Here is a 23,604-nt window from a genome sequence, read left to right as displayed (position 1 = left end):
TAGTTATTCCCAGTGACGGGTACTAAACAAAAAAATACTGGATTTGTTGTTTATTCAGTAAATGCCAAGACACATTTTTCAGCGTGGATATGAGTATCCACTTAAGCCAGACAGAGTGAGTGCCAATATTCTATTATATAGACCAGTTTATAATGTATTTAGGTGGCAAATACATTTGTCTGTGCTTTCTGTCTCACTATACTCGAAGTTCAGAGCTTCAGAACGCTTCAGTTAATACTTTTTCATTGTTTCTTAGAATGACAGTGAGTTCATGTTTTATAGTTAACATTAACCAAGAACTCACTTGAGAAGAAAAAAAAAATATCAAAAATATGTCAAAAACTAGAAACATATAATATTATTCTTTACTTCAGAATTTTATTAAATTTCCCCAAATATATTGAAGTTTCAAAAGTAGAGTATTTTTTATTTTACAATTCTTCAGAGTTTTATTTAAGTATTGTGCTATTGCTAGAAGTGTTAGGAAAACTACTGTGACCAGAGAAGTTTGGGGGCTAGCTTACACTGTAAATCCAGAACAACTCCAATTTCTTCCTTCCTTGACTAACCTCCTATTTCTATAAAAAAAAAAAAAAGGTATATTCTCATGTCGTACATTATCAGTCAACACAGGACCACTGATTTCAGACGAGCTATTCTAAGTTCATCATTGTCAATTGTCATAGCTTCTGTGAAATTCCTTCTGGGTGGAGAATCACAAGGCAATTGCTTTGGCATCAAAATGGACTAGACCAAATTGATTTTGAGCTTCCCATGGTTCTTTGGCTGCAGCACTTTTTTGTTGTTGTTGTTGTTGTTTTTTTGTTATTTTTTTTTTTGTTCCCTGCTGTTCTGTTTGTGTGTGCACTCCCTATCTCCAATGCTTCCACAGAAAGGAGATCCTGTTATTTCACCACTGATTCTCACAGCTCTCCATAACTTAAAGAGAGGTTTCAGATCCTACTTTGCTGTTCAGTCTTTAGGAACTAGGACTAAAATGAACATTAATTTTATTAATTTATTAATTTATTTGGGTGGGGGGGAAGACAGGGGGTAGCGCAAGAGGATGATGGGACACATATGAAGATGTTTGTATACAAATTAAATTTAAATTAGCTCATGGGAAAAATAGTTTAGACCTGAAAATGGTGAAGATTCTCTGTCTCCAAAAGACAGCTTGTTTAGGGGATCACTGTCCTCCAAATAGGCTGTTAATTACAGGTAGCTATCTTTTAAATTTGATTTGGAGTCTTCTAATTTCCTTACTCTTTCAAATTTTTAAATTTCTTTTACTGCAGACAGGTAAAATTCTGAGTTTAGATGTCTCAATTATTTTTATGTTTTTCAGAAATTCATTAAGTTGTCAGCTTTCAATAAATTAAGAATCATCAAGAATCAGCACAAAGTGCAAACTGGGGGCTAGTACATGCTGTATTGTTCTTGTGTATGCATCTTCTGGTATTATCACATTTAACTAATTGAAATGAGCAATGATTCAGAAGGCAGTTTGTTAGCGGATCACTGCAAACATCTCAGTACCAGCAGATGGAAATCAACATATAATTTCTCATTCCCTTCAAGGATTAGGCCAACAAATAAATACAGGAGGACTATTTGTTGAAGCAAATGCATGCACATTTGATTTTCTCTTCTTTTAGCTACCTTTCTACTCCAGCAGTTAAGATTTTGAGTCTCTTAGACATCGTTTGTATCATATTTGTTGTTTTCTGTTAGCTAATGTCCTGTGTAGAAACAGTGAGCTAGATATAACAGTGAAATGTTGCAGGCAAGGACAGATTGTAAAATGATGCTTGTCTTCTGTTGTCATCAACTTGGAGTTCTGTTAAGTGCAAAATAATTAAAATGGTTAACTGCAAAAATGAGTGTTTCTAAACGAGTCTGTCTTCTTCCTGGGCTTGCACAGGAGGCTGCTCACTGCCTTGGTTTAGCATCCTGCTGCCTCCTTTTCCAGTCCTTCCTTGTGCCAGCAGAATGAATCAGCATGGTAGCACAATCGCACAATTTTGTTCCATCAAAATTGTGTTAGTGTACGTAACTAGCTGAAAAGTTTTGTTTGGAGCTTCCATGCAGCTCTGCATTTGCATCAAAGCTGTAGATTTAGATTGGTGGATAGGGTCTAGTGAGGTGCATAAGAGCTTGCTCATGCCTTGGAAGTGTTCAGGGGTGGGTAACACTGTTCTTTCAACAGTGTCATCACGAAGTGGTTTTCAAAAGTCTAGGAATGAGTGTAATTGCTATAGCTGGCAATACTGACAGGTTAAATGACCTGTACAAACTAATGAGTTACCTGCTGAGAGAATCAGAACCCAGCATAGCCTTCATGTTCATTGCATTGTCTGTATTTCTAGTGTCTATGATGCAGCTTTTAAGAAAGTACCAAACACTGATGTACAACCATATCACTCCAAGTTATAATGCTCAAAGTAAATTTATCCTCAAAGAATGTGGAGAACTTGAAAATAAATTGTAAACAAAAATTCTTCTATTCTATTATTTGCTTTACTATTTACTATATTCTTCTATCATTTATTATTTATCCTATTTACTATTTACTATAAATTCTATTCCACTACTTGCTCTACTATTTACTATTACTAAAGCCATTGCTTTAGTAGTATTATCCTATAGTGAATATTAATTGATGTTTTGGCCCTTTTTTTTTCCTAAGTCTTTGTTGAAGATATACCATTCCAGCTATCAGACACTAAGCACCTGAATCCTAATATTTTTCCCAGGCAGTATGCTATCTGATTTTTCAGGTAATGTCTTCTTTTATCCCCTGTCAAAAGTCCACAGGTGTACTGCACATGTGCTGTGTAAAATGTTGTGACCATAGTTAATGTTTTGAAAGATTTATGATAGCTAGTAAAAGTTTCTGGTAACACTGATTGCAACAAAATGGAAAACAACAACGACAACAAAAAAGGTATTTCCAGATTTAGTTAGCCTAAGCCCGTAGTAAACCACTACACTCAGTTAAAAAAAAAAAAAAAGTCTCAGTGAAGGGAAAGTCAGCAATTTTCTCAGCATGTATAAGTTGAGTTCCATTTTACTTAATATGTCAGAAATACAAATCATTTTAGAGACAGCTTTTGCTTTAAGTAGAGTGACATCAGTTGATTGTTCCAATATTCTTATTGCAACAGGGTAAGGCTTCTTTTTTTTTTTTTTTTTTTTAAATGCATCTCCAGTTGACACACCTGTATAGTTTTGAACAAGCTTCCTTTAAAATTGATACCATTTGCTTATAATCTTCATCCTTTTTGAAATTCCCAAGTAATAGGATGTCTCAGGAATAGGAAATTGAACTTTTCTGATGCTTTGTGAAAGATAGGGTTTACAGCATTTCTTTGATCTCGGAAGAGAGTAAGTGCAATGTTCTGATAGGCTGTGGTTTTCTGAGGAGAAGGTAGTTAAGTACTGTTTAGAGACTTTTTAATTTTTTTTGTATTTTATGATATCATAAAAGTGCAGGGTTTGCTGGGAAGGGAAGGGAAGGGAAGGGAAGGGAAGGGAAGGGAAGGGAAGGGAAGGGAAGGGAAGGGAAGGGAAGGGAAGGGAAGGGAAGGGAAGGGAAGGGAAGGGAAGGGAAGGGAAGGGAAGGGAAGGGAAGGGAAGGGAAGGGAAGGGAAGGGAAGGGAAGGGAAGGGAAGGGAAGGGAAGGGAAGGGAAGGGAAGGGAAGCTTTATTTTAAAAACCTGATTGCATACCAGTTGATCCTCTATTTTCAGATATCATTTTTCAGTTCAAACATCAACTATAAGAATATTGTTTCTCCAAAATGTATTTCAATCTTAAAATTTTACTAGAAAGGATTTTATAATAAAATGCTGATATCGCCATCTCTAAACAGAACTCCCTTAAAACTTTTTTCAGATTGTTTGAGGGGAATAGTGCAACTACACTATATTGTAAATTTCCAACTTTGGTAACATCTAGTGTTGCAGAGATAAAAACAATAGCAGAAAATTTAGGCGCCATCAGGTCTCCATTCTGTCATAAAGGTTCGAAATAAGAAGGATACAAATAATGACTGGTAAGGAATCAGACAAACATGTACACAATAAAGACTACAGAACAAAATGAAGTGAAAGAATATGTCTTCCATCCAACTTAGCAAAATGCCAAAGATAGATTTATTTACTTTCTTTTTGTAATGTGAAAGCTGTAGATCTTTAATACAAAGTATTTGGGCTTTTTCTCCAGTATTTGTCCCCACAGACCAACACTTAGTCCAGCCCTACACATACAGATACAACACAAATAGGGAATTAGGTGGGCTATCATTGTCCAATGGACGCTAATGCTGAATAGATTGAAGTTGGCTGCTGAGGACCCATTACCACCAAAAAAGCAGCCAGAGAAGCATCACAGAATATGGGCAGCAACACTGTGAAAGTAAATTTTAAGAGTGTTTCCCTGTGCTTCCTCACTCTTATCCATGTGTTGTCTCTTGTTTTAGCCAAAAAAATCAGTTTGTGTAACCAAACTCAGTTTGTGTAACCATAGCTACCTTTAATCTAATTAGTTGGGGAAGTGGTAGCAGTTTGCTGAGAAGCAAGAGTTCTCTCATGCTGAGCCATACATATCCCACTGTGGATGGATTACTGTGGGTACTCGATGTTGCTAATTTAAAGGTAATTCAAGTCTCTGCATTCTGCAGAACAGGAACCCTTACCACTTGACCTGTTTAGGCAGAGACAATCTTTTTGTCTCTGACACCTCGTATAGTTGGGTCTATGACCTGTGTTTGAGATTAGTAGACTCTGTAGTCTTCTGGAGGAAGAGAAAAGGAAAGGACGGAAGAGATGCTACCACCTTGTTTTCAGTGACTGTATTTTGTTTACCTGGGATAAAGAAACAACAGAATGTCTGTTCCCCCTCTTCTGTATTCTCCCCATGGTCAGAACTGGATCCTGCAGCCTGTGTCTGGTTTTCTAGAAGATGCTAATAATAGTTTGTTTTCACTAGAAAGGTGGCTTTTTTTTTCTTTTCCTTTTTCTTAGACTTAATCATGTAATCATCATCAAAAAACAAACAAACAAAAATAAATCATCATAATCAAGAAAGGTACTATTTAAGGCAACTGCAGATCTTCACAATAGGTTGTTCAGTTGCTTAAACCTGCAGGAGGCAAGGGAAATCTCTGGTTCATCAATGCCAAACAATAATCTGTAAGCCTTGAGGCCTGTTGTTTACAGTATACTTTAACATTGATTTGCATTTTTGGGTTTCTCTGCAAGACTGATAAAGGTTAAAGTAACAGAGTAGCCAGGAGCAGAGTAGAATCTCCAAAGGACAAAGTGTACATCCTATGTATAAGTCCTGCCCCAAAAATAGTAGTGAGATGGCGGGAGGGTCCTGTCAATCTTGCACAGAGAATGGAGAAATGAAATCAGCTGGAGGTTCAAAAGATAAACTTGGAAGATATGTGTATTCTTATGTTATTGCAAAAAGAGGAGTTCTTTAAAGTTTTTGTCCTGTGTGTTGATTGGTTTACTCTAAAATACAATAGCTGTCCTGAGTAGACGATCCTCTTATCATATCCTATATAAATGAAACATAATTTTTGTCAGTAGGATTGTTGGCATTCAGAGAATGCACCGTCTAATCTACAAGAAACTTCCAATGGCAATTTCATCTATGTAAGGCCATTGATACAACCTTTACAATACATACTATTTTACATTCATACAACATTCTTTACAGCAAGATCATAAGTTCACTGACCTGCATATAAAGCAACACTTCATATAGTGAGAGCAGGAAAAACAAGTACTTTTGCAGAGAGGCTAGTTATAGAAATGACCTCACTTAATCTCACCTTGTGATCTTTTGTTTCTATTTCTCAGATGTGTGCCCATTAGCTGCCTGAGTAACTACACTGTTTAGATGCGGCTTATGAACAATGCTTTTTCCTATGACACTTCTACAATGTTGTATTTAGTATAATTTGAACTATGTAGAAATACAGAACTGCAAAAGTTTCCTAAAATGAGATTCCTATATGGTAATACAGTATGTTTGGTTTACAAATGTCTTTAATATGCAAGAGTTTTTTTAAAGGGTCAGAGAAACTTTGAATTCTGACGTCTTAAGAATAAAACTCTGTTTTGGTGAGAGACACATATCTTAAAGTACAACAAAGCAGAAGCAAATTAGATGGTAATTCCAAATAAATGTGGTGGGGGAAAAAATTTCTCCTACCCTTTCTGCAGATTTGTCTGCCTCATGTGTCAAAAAACATCAAATGAATTATTGCATTCTCTGCACAGTTTTTTGGAAGATCAGAAGAAACTAGGACAATACATTTGCTATGTCATCAAATCCGTACTTTCACTATTGCAAACAACAATTTTATTCCTCTTATAATATAATTATAATAAAAGTCTTAACATTGATTACATTTCTTGCTTCCATCAAAGTTCAAAGATGCAATTCTTCCTTATGATGCATTTTGTTTTACTGAGTTGGCATCACTGAGTGAGTGAGATGAGACCTAGGTTTTCACACCAAGACAGCTGAATCTGTTTTCAAACTGTGTTGTAACTCAGCCACAAAATAACGCAGTTACAACACATTAGACTGTTTTATTTTCCAGTGTTTTATTCTAAGTGTTTAAAGCTTAATTAATCTGAACAGTAGTAGGGTAACACAGAATAAATCTCTCTGAATGGACTCTTGATGGCAATTTCATAATCACAAAGCTTACTTTTAATTACTAACCGCTGAGAATTCTTAAAAAACAAGTCTTTTCTTCCTTAAACAATTGATCAAGGACTAACCGCTTCAGGCAATTCCTTCTTCCTTATTGTATTTTATTTTAATTTGAAGTAGTTAGCCAATGCATTTAGAGAGTTGAAAGTGAAGAAAAAAAACTCTTTTCTGTTTTGTTTCATAGAATGATAGAATGGTTTGGGCTGGAAGGAACCTTAAAGACCATGTAGTTCCACCCCCTCTGTCATGGGGGGATTGGATGATCAGCTTTTTGTTTTTCAGATTATGCTACAGAAAAATCACTCACGGCTTTCTTACTAATTATGTCGTAGTGATCTGTGACTAGGAAATAGTAGGGTTTTGAATGTTTTGATAGACTAGAAGTTTTATTTTTATATTCATCTCCAGCTTTGAAAATCTTCAGTTAAATCTGTTTGTAAATTTTAGATAGGAATAATAATTTTTGAAAATGAAACACTCTTAACATGTTACTCATTTGATATTCAGGATAATTTTTTGTATTTGTTGATAGTGTTGGTATTTGTAGTTGTCTTTAATAGTTAAAAATTAGTACAGGATAGTTGAGATAGTATTAAAGATGTAATCATAGCTCAGTTACTAAATAAATCAACATTTTCAGATCGTGTAGATAGTGTAAAATAACTCTGAGGTTAGTGATTTTTTAAAGATTTTAATATTAATTATTACATCTATTCAGAGCCATGTCTAATTCTTGTTGCGCATTCCAGTTCAGATGCATTCAGTTGCGCTCTTTCTCATGTAGGACACATGCTGTGATTGTTCTTAACATATGTCAAAATCCCAGCAGTATCAAGCACATGCTTAGCTGCTGAATTTGTCTCTTGACCTCAGTAAGTGGTCCTGTAATATCCCACAATACCACCCATAGTATTGGGGAATTTATTGTGTAACTGTATCCCTTCTGTAAAAATGTCATTTTCTGCAGATTATACTGCTTCTAGTTAAATTTTTGTACTTATATTATTTTCTGTATTTAGTCTCAATTTACGTGAGGTATTTAAAATTCTGTCTTAAAGGGACTTTAAAATCTAGAGGGATTTAGTATACATAAAGAATTTTAACACTGTATTTAGTAACATTTAGAATGTGTGCTTTGAGCCACAACTTTCATTTATTATAGGCAAAACTCCTATGTCCATCAGAAAAAGGCATTCCCAAATAAGCAAAAAGAATCTGTGGTATTATTCAGTGTGTGTGTATTTTGTGTTGGTAATAAAACAAAACAAAACAAAAGGAAATCACAAGCTAGTTATCACAGTAATTTGTCTTATAGTGTATATATTTTAACTTCATGTAGGAACTCTTTTAATATTCCAGACTGAAAAGTTGTGAAATACCTATGAAACATCAGGGCAATAGGCCATGGTATGTAAGACATAGAATCACAGAATTGTTAAGGTTGGAAAAGACCTCCAAGATCATCTGATATAACCATTACCCGTCCACCAATATTACCCAATCAAACATGTCCCTAAGTATCACATCAAAGCACATCCAAGCTTTCCCTAAACAATCCCAGGGATGGTGACTCCACCACGTCCCTGGGCAACCTGTTCCAATGACTAACCACTCTTTCTGAGGAAGTTCTCCAAATTTCCAACTTGAACCTTCATGGGCTCAGTTTGAGGCCATGTCCTCTAGTCCTATTGCTAGTTATCTGCAAGAAGAGGCCATGCTCACATTAAGGCAAAAGCAGGACAGCTAGGGGATAAATGTGGGCATGACTTTTCTAACCTCAAGTCTGAAAAACTGAAGCAGACCAAGGGGCTGTAATCTTTTAAAAGTATCTTTTATGGACTCTTGGAGTTTACCACTACAGTAGTGTTTTTGTTGTTGTTGTTGTTGTTTTTTTTTTTTTTTTAATAGCTTGTTTTTATGTGGATAACATTTAGATGAAATACTGTGTACATTCATAATAAATTTGAATGTGTTGGCAACTGTAGGTAATCATGCATCAATAATCAATTACTCTCTATATACAGTATAGTACTGATGCATGCTTTATATTACTTTGTATAAAGAATTTTTTCATTTCATGTATCATGCATACAATATAATATATATGGCTGTAAAATAAACCTGTTTTCTAACTAGCTAGCCATTCCTCTAATGAGTCTTGTGCTGAGCTCTTGATAGATATACTGATGTCTAGTATTTTTATTGCTTTAAAAAATGTTTGCAAAGTAATATTTGAACAGAGTAGCCCTCATAGTATAGTATTGACTGAAAAAAAAGCATCAGGATAATGCATTCATTAGGTGGTTTATCTAACAGCATATTTTTCTCTGAAATTTGAAGAATAGGATGGGTAGATAATAATACATGGGACCTTTAATTGAGGTGGAAAGGAAAGAAATTTTTGGTATTTGAGAGGTAATTGTAGAGAGAACTGTAGATGATCCATGCAACCACATCAAACAGTGAAAACTCTGCCATGCAAAAAGAACACCAAAACTCACTCTTCATATAAATGCCTTGCATTGTGCAGATTTTCTATTGTAATATACACCATATCTCCCTTTTACAACACATAAATGGCAACAAGTTCATTTGTTTTTAAGTTTTCAGTCTGTACTGAAGGGTTTATGTTCTCAGGATGATGGTACCCCAACATGAATGGAACATGAGTTTCTCATGTCATCATTTAATCAGCTTGCTCAATTAGGGACTGGTCAGGATCTATTCTTGCAAATGTGAGACAAAGCAATCTCCTTTAGTTCTCATTTATTGTTCTTGGAGATTTTGCACAGGTAGTTTGGATAGTGGATTTTCTGGAAGAGGAAAGACCTGATACCCAGCCTTTTCAGCTTGCTTTCATAAAGTTCAAGTGTTTTGAGGACCATCCCAACAAACTCAACAAATTTTTTGACGTTTAAACAATTTGCAAGAACATTGAGAAATGGTCTTGATGAAACTTATCAGGGCAGGTGCAAGTTGGTCTACTGACCAGTTGGCATTGACTCTTACTGAGGGCAGCAAAACCACCTTCACAGAATAATAACAACTGCTTAGATGGCACTGATTAAGATGGAATACAGGATAGATATCTGGAGATGAAATAATGGTAGTATTTTTAAATCAAATAATTTTAACTGAAAAGAAGTTGAATAGAAGATTCTTCTCAAGATACTTCTGCCTTTGTTCTCATATATCAGACAGGCATTAGTTAAGATGATTCACCTTTCTAATAAGGTGTGCTACTGGTATCTGCTATAACTAGTCTCAAAATCTGTCATTCATCTCTCTTACAATGAAACAAAATTCAGTTTATTCCCATTAAAAAATTAAAGGTCACAAGCATAAAAAAAATTGACTGTAGAGTAATAGGTTATCTAAAAATCAAAGACACACAAAACAAACAAAAAACAAATCACAGCTGACTAGTCATAGAATTGTAGAATGGTTTGGATTGCAAGTGACCTTAAAGATCATCTAGTTCCAACACCCCTGCCATAGGCATGGACACCTTACCATGTTGCTCAAACCTCATCCAACCTGGCCTTGAACACTTCAAGGGAGGGGACATCCACAACTCCTCTTACTATTATTCTTATCATTATTATTATTTTTTTCCATTCTTTTTCTGTCCTATTAAACTGTCATTATCTCAACCCATGAATTATGTGCTCCTATTCTCACACAAAAGAGAATGCAGGTTACACCAGGATTAAATAAATAAATAAATAAATAAATTCTAAACATTTTATTCAAGTGGGTTCTCAACAACAGTAAAATAAACTTCGTGTTTCTTGGTTATCTCATGGAAACATGAGAAATGTGTTACAGTACCCAGACTACAGTAAAATGTGGAAATGTATTATTGTGCTGAAGTACTGTTTATCAAGGAATAGTTTGATGTCACTACCACACAGCGTCATTTCTGTAGTGCAGATATAGTAAAAAGAAATACAAAAGACAGTAAGAAATTCTTGTTTGCTCATATATTGTTGCAGAAATAAAAACAGAAAATGAAAATTATACATCTCAAGAGCAATTTCTCACCTACTTGTTGAACAGAGAATGGTAACAAGGCAAAGGGAAGAACTCACTAGAAATTAAACCACAGGAAAATCAGATTAATGGGGTATCAAGGCTGGAATCTTTTCAAGAGCAGGAAAAGCATTGGTAATTTATTATGACTAGATCATGTAGGGAAGGGACATCGATGTTACACAAGGTTTAGAAGCATGTTCAGAAAAAAAAATGATTTGATGGAATGGAATGAGACAAGAAATGAAATCAAAGGTGTTGCAGTGTTCACAGATGTACAGAACATGAGTTTTAGCAGCTGTACATTTTATGAATGTGAGAACTGAAATTTAGATGTCAGGGAGGCAAGAAGAGAGATAGGCACCTGGATTAATATTTTCACTACTTGGATTGACATAATTCTTAATTACCTCTATTACATATTTTGCTCTTTGATGCTAATGTATTTTGACTATGGTGTACAGAGGTGTAGGTCTATAGTATTTTAAAATTTCTGAAGTCACATTTCAGAAATCTGCAAGGGAGGCATATTTGACAATTACTGGATCATCTTACTTTGCAGGATAACATCAATTCAGGATCATTTCTTGTGGGCAAGGAGATTTTCCTAGAAGCAGAGTAAGAGAAAAAGATAGTTTAAAAATATAGCATATTTTCATTAAAATAGACATGCAACAAATATTCTCTGCTTTTTAGGCAAGTTACAGAAAAGATCGTGAAATGACATATAGCTCAATTTTTAAGGTGATCACTTTTTTTTTTTTTTAAGTTTTAAGAAGTTATAGAAAATTTCTATTTACAAAATGCAGACTACCTCAAAACTGATCTTGAAAGACAGGGTAACTTTTAAAATATAAACATGGCACATAGCTCCCTTAGAAGTCTGAAATGCACCTGTATGTCACCTCTTTCATAAACATACTGTTTTGCGCAGTGTATTTCCTATTTCCTGGAGCAGAAATCAATGAGGCAATGAGGCTTTTTTTTTTTTTTTAATACATACTTTAAAACAAAATGTTTTTTGATATATTCCAGCTATGTATTTTTAAATCAACTGAGCTTTTCTTTGTGTTCTTTTTATAAAGGTATGTTTAAATTTGTGCTTGTGCTAGAAAAAATTATAGTTGTCAGTAGCAATATTCAGTAGCAAAGCAAATTATTAGAAAAGATCATCTTCATAAAACTATGTCAATTTGTGTTTCTTAATGTTAGCAAGTAGTCACATGGTAATTTCTTGTGCTGTAAATCCTACTTTGGTTATTCTCGGAAAATTAAAATTTCATTTGCCTTTTTGGCAAAAATACCAAAGATATCTCCCTTAGAATTTGGTCTCGAGTCTGTGATCCCTAATTTTCCTTTATAAGTCATACCACACCAGAAGCTTCAGTTTGCAGACCTCTAAGCTGTTTTGCATTCTGTGAAAAATAACTGTTTTTAAGTACATTATACAGTGTAAAGCCATCATTAAATCTATGCCATCCGTTCATTATTTTTTTTTTAAATAGACCAATACCAGATACAAGTCACTTAGTAGTCACCAGGTTGTCTAAGATATTTGTTCCCATATACATGTATCAGATGTTATATTTCTCTAAAAATGTTTTAGAAGGAAATATGTAGAATAGGTAATCATTTTCTCCAGCTCTGTTTACTGATTTTTTTCAATGAATTAATTTCATAACATAAAAATACAGGCAGTATATCTTTCTACACACCATAAAAACAGAATATTGTTTGTATAACATAACACAGTGTGTGTGATGACAACACTATCATTGATTTAAATTGCTATTAAATCAGATCTGAATACATTTAGGGTTCAGGCACACAGGGCTGTATCCTGTATATTGTTTTCCTGAGTACATATTGACCAGAGCAGATTCAGAGGCTTACCACAGTAATCTGATCTCTTGCTTCTATAAACTGACTTTCATATAATTAATCTTATTTGCCTTCACTTTTAACTCTAAAATTGAGAAAGTCCATTTTAACTGTGATCTTACTATCAGGGTCTAATTGTATTTTACATGTTCACAATGATTTTGAAGGGGGGAATGCATCTGGGAAGGTTCAGGTGGGATGTTTGGAAAAGGTTCTTCACTGAGAGGGTGGTCAGGCACTGTAACAGTCTCCCCAGGGCAGTGGTAACGCCACTGAACCTGCTGGTGCTCAAAAAGCATTTGGACAACACTCTCCGACCTATGGTCTGATTTTTTGTTGATGGTGAGCCAGAAGGTGGACTCAATGACTCTTAGGGGTCCCTTCCAACTCATGATATACAGGAGTTGTATAGAACATCTATAAGGTGTTCTTTTGTATCTTTTTTTCTTCAAAAGTAATGAATACTCCATGTTAGCCAAGGTTTGCATGCAAAGGACAACTATTTTATTAATTCAGCTTATATAATTGGAATAACTGTTCTAATTCAAGAAGACAGACATACCCTTTTGATTAACTCTGAGAAAAACATTTACACAACCAGTTAATCCACTGAACTGATACATGAATTTATCTCAAACAAAGGCCATCCTTTGGTCCTTTTTGTTCAGCTTTCTTTTGGCACAGCTGTAATAAGTCACACCCTACATTCCTCCTTTAGCTTCAGGAGCACATTGACTTTGTCAGTCTCCTCTAAGCCTTCTATTTTAGGGGTCTGTTAATCAGACACAAAGAGGAAAACTTTAAAAAAAAAATAAAATTTAATAAACAGGTAGCTCACAGTAAATAAAATGTGGAATAGAAAAACTAAAGGTGGATAATAAAGATCCAACTAAATAAAGATTAGTTGGATGCACATGTACATGGAAATGTAGAGAAAATTAGTCAAAGGAACTGATGCAGCCTTCATACCATGCATACACATGGTACGTTAACCCTTGTAATGCTTTATACAACTGTAGATAAGTAAAAGAAAAATTGTGTGATTGTGTTTACATATCTTCTAATCTTTATGATGATCTATTGAGAGCAGTCTTTTCTTAGTTTCTATTGTAGGCTTCTTTCTATCAAAGAAAAGCAGAATTCAAGCTCTCCATTTTCCCATCTGGTGTAATGTTACAAAAGATAGTTCTTTCTCATGGTCTGTATATTTACATCACTGAAAGTAATGAACAGTAATAAAAGCTTTTCTCAGTAGAAGGAAATTCTTATTCCTGTTTCTCTACAACTAAACTCAAGATCAGGAGTGCCATGTTTAGATATCATGGGGCCAGAAAATGGCTAGTTCACACAAATATCTTTTCCTGTTTCTTTTTCCCCAGTGTCCTGGTTTTAGCTGGGATAGAATTAACTTTCTACATAGCAGCTGGTATGGTGTATGTTTTGGATTTTTGATGAAGACTCTGGTGATAATGCACCACTCTTTCAGTTGCTGCAGAGCAGTGCTTCCACAAACCCAAGGCCTTTCTGCTTTTCATGCTGCCCCACCAGAATGGAGGTTGGGGGTACAGGAAATTGGGAGTGGACAGAACCAGAACATCTGACCCAAACTGACCAGAGTGACTAGGGTCACTTTAAAACTGTCTTTGTCTGAACCCGTGAGTTCTCTTACTTTTACCTTTCCAGTTTTCTTCCACATCCCACTGAGGGGGAGCAAGCAAGTGGATGTATGGTGCTTTGTTGTGGTTTAATCCTGCCACCCAGGAAAAAATGTGAGCCCCAGAAGGGACTCATAGAGAAAGCTACACAAATAGCCTAGAGGACTGCAAAACAACATTATAACACTGCCTAGAACACGCTCTATAACATAGAAAACAATTCTGAGCTGTCAAAAACACTTCCAGTGGAGTACCACAGTGTTCACTGTCATCATCTCCCCGTCCTTCTGTATAGCGGTAAGGGTTTTGTCAGGTTATAGAACTGACTTGTATGGCAAGAAGTGGGCACTAACTCTTAACGTGAGGCACATGATATTAAATTCAAAGTAAACCATGTATCTTGTTTTGTTTGTTTGCTTGTTTGTTTTTGTCTGATACATCAACGAAAATCGTATAATCAACATAAATTTATTTATGAATGTATTTTGTGAGAACTCTTCTGAAATGGCTGATGTGCAACCTGTTTCTGGCTTACGAATAAGCAAGCTTCTCATGTACTTTGGAAAGACCCATTCTGTTTTGTTGCCAAAGAAGGAGGTGTCTCATTTTCAAAAGTTATATAATTTTATATAACAGAGTTCCATGAAGCTTTCATAAGAGCTTTCGCTCTTACCCATGTAATTTAAAGACTGAAAGTCTTTATTGCATAACTTCTAAAAGTAGACTTTTCTGCTTCTGTGTAAAAAAATTAAACTTTTAAACAGTCATCAATAGATCTCCTGACTTTTGTTGCAGGAGGGTTCATTTTATTTGGGTTTACTTTTCCAACCAACGTACCTAAAGACATTCTTCCTTTTTTTTTTTTTAATTTTTTTTTTGTGTGTGTGTTTGGGAGGCGGGGGGAGGGGTTTGTCCAGGCAGAATTTCTATATTGTTCCCCAAATGGGTGTCTGTGCTTCCACTGCCTGTGAATTTACTTTGACCGCTGTAGAGGACAGAATTAGTACAAGTAGACATCTGGGCAATAACAGTATGTTAGTTCTCATCTTAAGTTAGTAATCTCAATATTTTTTTAAATTAAAATAATATTAATTTAAAATAAATTAAGTAATTTCATCTTACGAAAGAGATGCCTTCCATGAGAGCTGCATTTTAAAAGAAACCAAACAACTTCCAGCAGTTCTACCATCCATATAATAACATTAAACAACTATGGACTGTTAATAAGATGTAATAACGAAGCCCTTAAAACTATATGCATTAGTATTTATTTATGCCTATTTGGCATGTATTTATATGCCCTCCTCATTTTTATTCTTTTTTCCCACTGTAAAGATTAAGCTGCAACAGTTTGTTTAAAGAGAGAAAAGTAGACTTAGCGTTATGGAGCATAAAATCACATACTTATTAGTTATTGATAAAGTTTTTCTACAAGTTTTGCTTTTTCAAGATTTACATAGATCATAAACTAACAGAATAGGTGATAAAAACTGGATTTATGTTTGCATAAAATGCAGCAAAAGTTCATTCATTTTTATCCTATTGTTTCTTCTAGTATCTTTCATCCGTATGTATATGTATTTTTGCATATATATATATACATTTGTATATATATATATTTGTATACATAAACACATGTAGGTATAGTTATCATCAGTGTCTCTTGCTGTAAAGAGAAAAAAATACATTTCTAGGGTTTTCTGTTTGCACTTGAAATTCTTGTTTGTTAAGTGTTCAAGTGTGTTGATTTGATTGCTTCCTGATTCGCTGCTGATTCACTAATGAGTGACAAGAGTGGTTTTTTTTTGGTTTTTTTTTGTTTTTTTTTTCCTGGAAATCCTCAGTATCTGGAATTCTGTTCAGAGCAGCTTGTGCTAATTAGGCTTCTAAGTGTCAGTTCTATAAAAAGTTTTTTTTTTCTTCCATTTCTTAAGCATCTGAACTGCTAAAAAAAAAAAGTAATTTGTTAGAAGTAATCAAGTCCAGATAAGTGCTGTTATTTATGCTCACAGAACAATTGTTTTGCCAATTCAAATGTGAAATGTTCATGTTTGAATCGAAAGCCAAATGTATTAGGGCATGAAATTATGTTTCTGTTTTAGCGGCTTACTATACTTTTACATCATCAGTAATTCTAAGGTCATGCCATGTGTAGTGTTTTGCTGCATGGCACTTTCAGAAGAGTAAGTTTTTTTTCTGCATGTTTTCTGTCCAGTACTTGCTTATGTATATCCCAACAGTGTTTTATACTGCTATTTCCAAAGCTTGGTGTAGAAACTTTAGAACAAACTCCATATATAAATATTTTTATTCATAGCATGTGCCAAAACAGTATCAGTTGTAGGTACATTAATTTAATAAAAACAGATCCATCATTTGTGAAGTTCATGAACAATTTATGTGTGCTTGAAATTATATCTAATAGGCATTCAATAGTAATTGAGTGCTTCATTATTTTTCCAAGATTACAGGGAGTGCAGTAGATGGTGTGAATCTATTCTGTTTTACTGATTTCATCTTGGTCAAATTGGATGATTTTGACTAGTGGGTAGACAACATGAGAAAGAACATACCATCCCTAAATTCCCAGGAATATGTCATACTCATTCATTATAAAATACTTTAAATTTTAAATGCTTTTATATATATGTACATATATATAGTGCTATACAAACACATTCTCTTTACATTTTTTTCAGCTTTGAAACTCCTTTTCAGGAGTTTCAGTTTGTATTTTTATGAATTTTTGATTTCATATAGACTGTAGATTCGGGTAGACTCTCAACTTGATCAGTAGTAGAAGGGATACCTGGGTGAGTCCCTGTCCGTCTTCACTGAAGTCAGAAGATTTTTTACATGAGCTTTATTCTGTATTTCTTACTATTCATTATTGCCTTAAAATATGAGGAAAAACTAAAGTAAACTAAAAACAACAAAACAAACAAACAAAAAATAATCTAATGGACAGAAGATTACTGGTGCCAGAACAGAAGAGCTGTGAAATAGCACAGGAATGTTTACAGATATTAATGGAATAAACTGGTGATATGTGGAAGGGTATCTTTCTCTTTTAACAGCATCTAAAATTAGTGAAATTTTAGAGCAGTTATAAGGAAAGGGATTCAGAAGGAGCATATAGTCAATGGCAGGACAACCCAAGCTTGAACGTATTGTGAAACCAAGAAAGTTCAGAATTGAAATTTGAGATATATATTGATATATTGCTAGGTAACGAATCTGTGTAACACTTTCATAATAGTAATGTAATTGAATTACTATAAAGGGAAAAATAATAACCATTCCCTAGCCTTTTAAAATGTTTTGCTACAAATTAGGACATGCTCAAATCATGTTTGTATGTTGTGAGGTCACTGTAAGAAAGAACAATGTTTTATATGTCTGCATATTTTTTAAAGTTATTATATTTTTTTACTGTGCTGTTTTCATTCCTGTGGCCTTCTGTTATAGGTAGTGGATTTATGTTATGGACAGCAAGCTGTGAATGAGCATATGAAGTTGATGAATTTGTTTGGATACTTTAGTTGGTAATGAGTTTTATGTAACACCTCTGCAAGCTGAACCACAGCTTTTCAACACAGAAGTTGTAAAGGTGTGTGTGCTTTGAAAGAATAAATAGTTATTTATTGAGGATGTTCATTAAGAAACTGGGAAATCTTAAAGAAAATCTATCGTACCATATCATAGTATGAAATGTAAATCATCTCCACTGGAAGTAGTAGTGGTAGTAGAAATAAACCACTGCTACAGCTTCAGCAAAAGTTCTATTTTTCTGAAGCAAAAGAAAATATCTATTTCATTTAGATATTTACATGTTTGATAAGAATATATATTATATACATGGTTCTTCTAGGGCACGACTGTAAAGATTTTGTTTTCTTAACAAATATTGTGTATCTTTTCTTCAGAATTAACATGAGAAATACTTACCTACAGTGATGTAATTTAAATGTTTTGTATACGGTGTGTATCCATGCAATACTTTTTTATTTCATAACATAGTTTTCTTTTATGGGTAGGTAACAAGTTCCTTCTTAAAATTATGAATGAGATTATGTTATTGTTTTTTAGCCAGCACTTTTTAGATCTGAATGTTTTAGTCTCAAGCTGTTTGAGCCTGTGGAGTTCATTGGAAATACCTTAATCATTACAAATACCTTAATCATTACAAGGGAGCAGTTATTTTTTTTTTTATTTTTATTTTTTTTCTGGTGGATTTAACCTTGGAGCAGTCCCAGCTGTGTTAATAAGCCATGTGAAACCACAGTGAGCATACATATATTTAAAGAAGAATTTCTATCTTTTACCTAGAGCTGACGTAACTAAGCAAGAGCAGTTGCTTATTGAAGTCAGTTTCTTTTTCTCTACACATGAAATTAATAACTAAGGACAAGACATGAACCTAGTTCACAGCTAGTAGCAGGCTGATTTGCATCCAGTAGCTGCTGTTTTATGTGGCTTTCACACATAAAGTCGATATTGCTTAATAAGGGCAAAGTCATAAAATGTACATTGCATTTGATATTTTTGAACATTTCTAAAATCCAAAATCTAATTTAATCTAAATGAAATATATCTCTTTTGTTTCATATGTTACACTTCAAAAGATCAAGCGTAATGAATTCCCTTCAAAGACTGTCATGTATCCAAACAGTTTTGGTCATGTATATTGAGTATTGTTGAAAATGCTTACTGGAATGTAGTGCTGCTTCTGCAAAATAGGTATAAAGCTTGCAATGTACATAGTTGTTTGGGAATAGATTATGATTTTGGGGCAGTACATAGCAACTGAGTATACTTGTGTTGTTGTGTGGAGAGATATTCATAATACACGTATACTTGACCCTGGCCCTTCACAGGTCAAAAGAAGGCTAGGGGGCTTCTTTTCCCTGTAAGAAACTTGATAGAATCAGATGTTTTTTGATTATAGATGACATTCAACATTAACAGAAGGAGAGGGATTTGGGAATTTTCTTTCCATACATTCCAGCAAATAAGTAGGCATTAAGAAATAAATGCATTTCTCAACAGGAGGCATTGTAGTACTCTGAAATGCAGCACTGTTTTTGTTTTTGTTTTGCTTTGTTTTGCCTTTTTGTTGTTGTTGTTGTTTTGTTTTGTTTTGTTTTTCTATGGTGAGAGTAAATTTTCTATTTTGTTTTAGCACTTTGTAAGTTCGTTTTGTTGTCTCGAGTCAGAGCGCTGCTGTATGCTACTTCTGGTATTGTTATCAGCTCTACTTAAAATTTGAAGTAAAATGAACATAATTGTAGAACTACAAGGAACAGAAAGGTCTTGGAATGATTTTTCTTTTTGCCTCAGCTGCTGGAGTATAACTTTCAAAATAGTATATTACAATTCAGAGCATTTCTTACTTCTCTTATTTTCAGTAAAGATAATATAAATGATATCTACACTTAGAGTGAGGTGTCATTGGACTTTTATTTTTATTTTTTTGCTTTGAATATGTTTTGCCTTTTTTTTCAGCCCAGATTTCTTTTGTCGCCTACTTCACTTTTTCTCCTTTCTTTGGAAAGAAATAGTAAAAGCTGAAATGTTCTGTTACATTCAAATCAAATTTTTTTTTCTTCAATCCTGAACAACATTTTTTGTCTCATGAGCCCTGTGTCCAAAAACTTTAAACTAGCTCTACTGAGAAGACCACTGCCAGATTTGTGTTGGAGTTACTACTTGAATTTCATATTGTGGATGAGGGGTTGTGTTTACAGACTGACAAATAGTTGGATTGCAAGAAGAATGACTTTTATCTTGTTAACTTAGAATGCTAATTATGACTAAATTTCAAACTCTGTCAAACATTTCAAACTTGACCTTTATACGCAAACATCCAGCAAACATGTTAATCCATAGGGCACCATTCCATTGAAAGGATGTTCCTGGGAAATAGGCCAAACACTTGAAACAGGGTTTTGATTGCTTACTCTGAAATTTCAAACAATGAATGACGACAACGTGTCCCCACTAGATGTATTTACGGCCTGAAAAAAAATGACCATTACCCAAATTAAGCAGCATATTGCTCAAGCTTTTAAAATTGTGGCCTTTCTTATTTGAAATACAGCATTACCTCAGAAGCCTACTTCTTAGGCTTCCAATTTTTGAAAACCCAGGTGTTAGATAGTAGTGGTATTACAGCCTCTACAATAAACAAACTGCAGCCTTCTAAGAATTTTACTAGTTCTGATTCTTCTACACAATTTTAAATGGACACACTGAACGATATCAGTACTTAACGGTGATGATTTAGGTGTGGTGCTCTATGTTTTCATTGTATGTCTGTCACAGAAAATACCAGTTTGTATTTGTTTCTTATTATTGTACACATCTATCTTCATTTACAGCAGTACCACTACCTGTATTTGTGCTCCCTCATATCTTATTAAGGTACCTATAATGCTTGTAAAGAATACATTTTCTGCACATTGCAGTCTGTGTAATTAGGTAATATTACTTTCATCTAATATTGCCATTGCTTATGATTTCCCTTACACTTTTTATCCCCTTTTGTGCTAAAGTTAGTTGTAACTTATGAATAAATAAATTTTTGTGTGCTACCTGCTTATATATTTGGATTGTTTTGATGACTGTAAGTTTTCAGACCTGTTTGGGGTCAGTAAAGCTACAGTATGTACATTTAGTAATAATAAAAATAATTGAATGTGGTGGTTATGTTTCCTAGGTATAGCCTATCTGAGTGGAATGTGCAGTGAAAAACGAAAATGTATTATTGCAGAGGACAATGGTCTGAATCTCGCTTTTACCATTGCCCATGAGATGGGTCACAAGTAAGTACATGGACAACAAACCCATTTTTTTTTTGCATGTGGTGTCAGTATGATTTACTTTTAAATTGATTGTGTACTTCATTTTTTTTCCCCCTGTTGGGAAAGCTGTTAATTTTGATGAAAACTTTGGAAAATAATGTTTTTTTTGTTTTTGTTTTTTGTTTTTTAAATAATAACAATAGTGTCATGTATCAATATCCGTAATTCAGAATTCAATAAGAAAACATATGTGAATTAAGAAAATGTTTACAGCTTTGAGTAATACAGGAACCTTATAGCTTCACAATAATGAAGTTGGCTAGAAGGACTGACATAGTCAAGAGGAAAAGCAGGTGCCCCAAGATGTTTTTTTTCTATTTTCTTTTGGGACTGTGGTATTGTGTATCAGATCCAGCTCTGCATATTGTTGCCAACAAGCATTTTAATGAGATCACGAGTTGGAAGAGGCCTTATTGAATTTGGCATTCTCAGGATAGATCCCATTAAAGCATATAATGGTCATTGGTCTTTGTAATATTAATACTCTCCCTGCCACCTTAATAGAAAAGCATGACAAAGAGAAGGTGAAGATAACTATCCTCACACAATTGATTGGGTGTGTTTACTCTTTAAGCGAAAAATGCTTTGAACTAAATTGAGAAATTCTTATGCCATAATCAAGTTAGTTAATGAAAGTGGTATTTGATTCTTGGCTTAAGTACTTGATATAGAAAAATAAGTATGAGAGTTCTTCCTAAAAAAAAGAAAGCTTTGTTATTTTTACCTGTAGTGTCTGATATAGGTATGTATGTACATGTGTACATGTTTAGAAAAGCAGATTCTGTGTGAAGCTGCAAGTGGACAATGGAGAGGAATGATTTATTAAATGCTTTGAAAGCTCAGACCCTCTGAAAGTTGAGGTCAGGCACCTTAGTACAAAATCTTCAAATTAAAACTGATTTTGTTTAAAGTTGGTGAAAGCTCCTTGAGCTCGGGTAGAGTTGATTACAACTGATTACAAAAGAGTTGGAAATTGGACATTTCTATTTAGAATTTCTACTGTATGGAAACTAAGCAAATTCAAGGCAATTGTATAACTTGGAGTATTATTACATGTTGCATGAAATTAAACTTTTTCCTTTTTTTTTTTTTTTGATTTTCATAACTGCAGAAAACAATTCCAGTTTCATAGAAGCCAGCCTGAGTGATAGATATTATAAAGGAAAGACTTCAAAACAAAGATTTGTTTGTGTTTTGTAGCTTCATGCTGACCTCTTTCTTTTTTTTTTACTATAGTGTTTGCTATATTAGAAGAAAGGGTAGAGGAAGACTCATTTCCTGTACACTTGCTCATTTGACAGTAAACTAAGAGGACAGAAACAATGACTGAATATGATCTGCAGATAAATTCACTGATGGAGTAAATTAGATTTTTTTTTTAAGACAGGTATGATAATGCCAGATAATTTAGAGAAAAATAAATACTGCTTTATGCCCCACACAACAAAAATACCTTTAGATAAAAAAAAAGTTTAGCAATGGAGTTACTGGACTTGGAAAAAGAGGCATCTTATCAACAAAAAACATAACACCTTATGCTTCTTGAGAAGTGGTGATGTGCAAAATCCTAAATATGGAAAACAGAAAGAAGGTACAACACTTTTGTGAAGTTATGGGAGGTTTGTTTGTTCTGCAGTAGAAAATATGAGAATGCAGGATACTGTCTTATAAAACAGATTTGTCTTGCAGCAGACAAGTCAGACCTATCCAGCAGACATGGAGGCCCACTGTTACGCTTGTCAACAGTGCTAGTAGTTCTTCCAAGACTGCTGCACAAGGTGCGCTCTGAATTTAATTGCATTTGGTCCTTAGCTTGAAATATTTTTTGTCATTGCATTTCTGTGGAGCTGGGAGAGAAAGTATGTAGTATGGTTTCCTATCATTTTTTGACCTATTTAGGCATTGTGTTGTGCTTTTCTCAGTTTTCCCAATAGGTCCATAACAAAAAGATTAAAGAAAATGTAAGTCTGATTACAGCTTTGTTAGTCCGCATTTATATATGAACTCCCTTTTCAATGAATTGATTAATACTTCTGTGAAACTTTTGTTAGAAAAATAGACATATAAGCAGACATTTGATTTGTAGAAAAAAAAAAATTGGCTTATGTATATGATCAGCACCAGCTGAGCTCCAAGAGAAGAGGTAAGAATACTTAGAAAATGAACAGGCATATTAATTATTGAACTGCAGCTAGAGTTGCCTCTAATAAAGAAATAGAAGATAAATATTCTGTATGAAATACACTGGAAAACTAAACTTTACTTAGCAATAATAAAGTGGCTTTGTTCTAGACAGGTATGTCTGAAAGCATATTCTCTTTTTATGACATAAAGAAGTAATGTCAACTATTTACTTTTCAGTTTCATCTCAGATTATTAGGAGTCAGTCTATGTTATCAGAGATTACAAGTTGTAACACACTAGTGGATTTGTTT

The 23,604-nt window shown here is 34.1% G+C and overlaps 1 protein-coding gene across 2 annotated transcripts in view; it reads left to right on the top strand.

Annotated features, from left to right (window-relative positions):
- ADAMTS19 (ADAM metallopeptidase with thrombospondin type 1 motif 19) overlaps positions 1-23,604 on the top strand; it is a 163,081-nt gene that overhangs the window by 58,762 nt on the left and 80,715 nt on the right. For both annotated transcript variants that reach the window (XM_068666760.1, XM_068666759.1), the window contains exon 8: positions 21,025-21,130. In XM_068666760.1, coding sequence (XP_068522861.1) covers positions 21,025-21,130 — 106 coding nt within the window. The remainder of the gene's footprint in view (positions 1-21,024; positions 21,131-23,604) is intronic.

This window comes from Anas acuta, chromosome Z (assembly GCF_963932015.1).
Source record: "Anas acuta chromosome Z, bAnaAcu1.1, whole genome shotgun sequence".
Classification (NCBI taxonomy): domain Eukaryota; kingdom Metazoa; phylum Chordata; class Aves; order Anseriformes; family Anatidae; genus Anas; species Anas acuta.
This window is presented reverse-complemented; position numbering and strand designations above follow the sequence as displayed.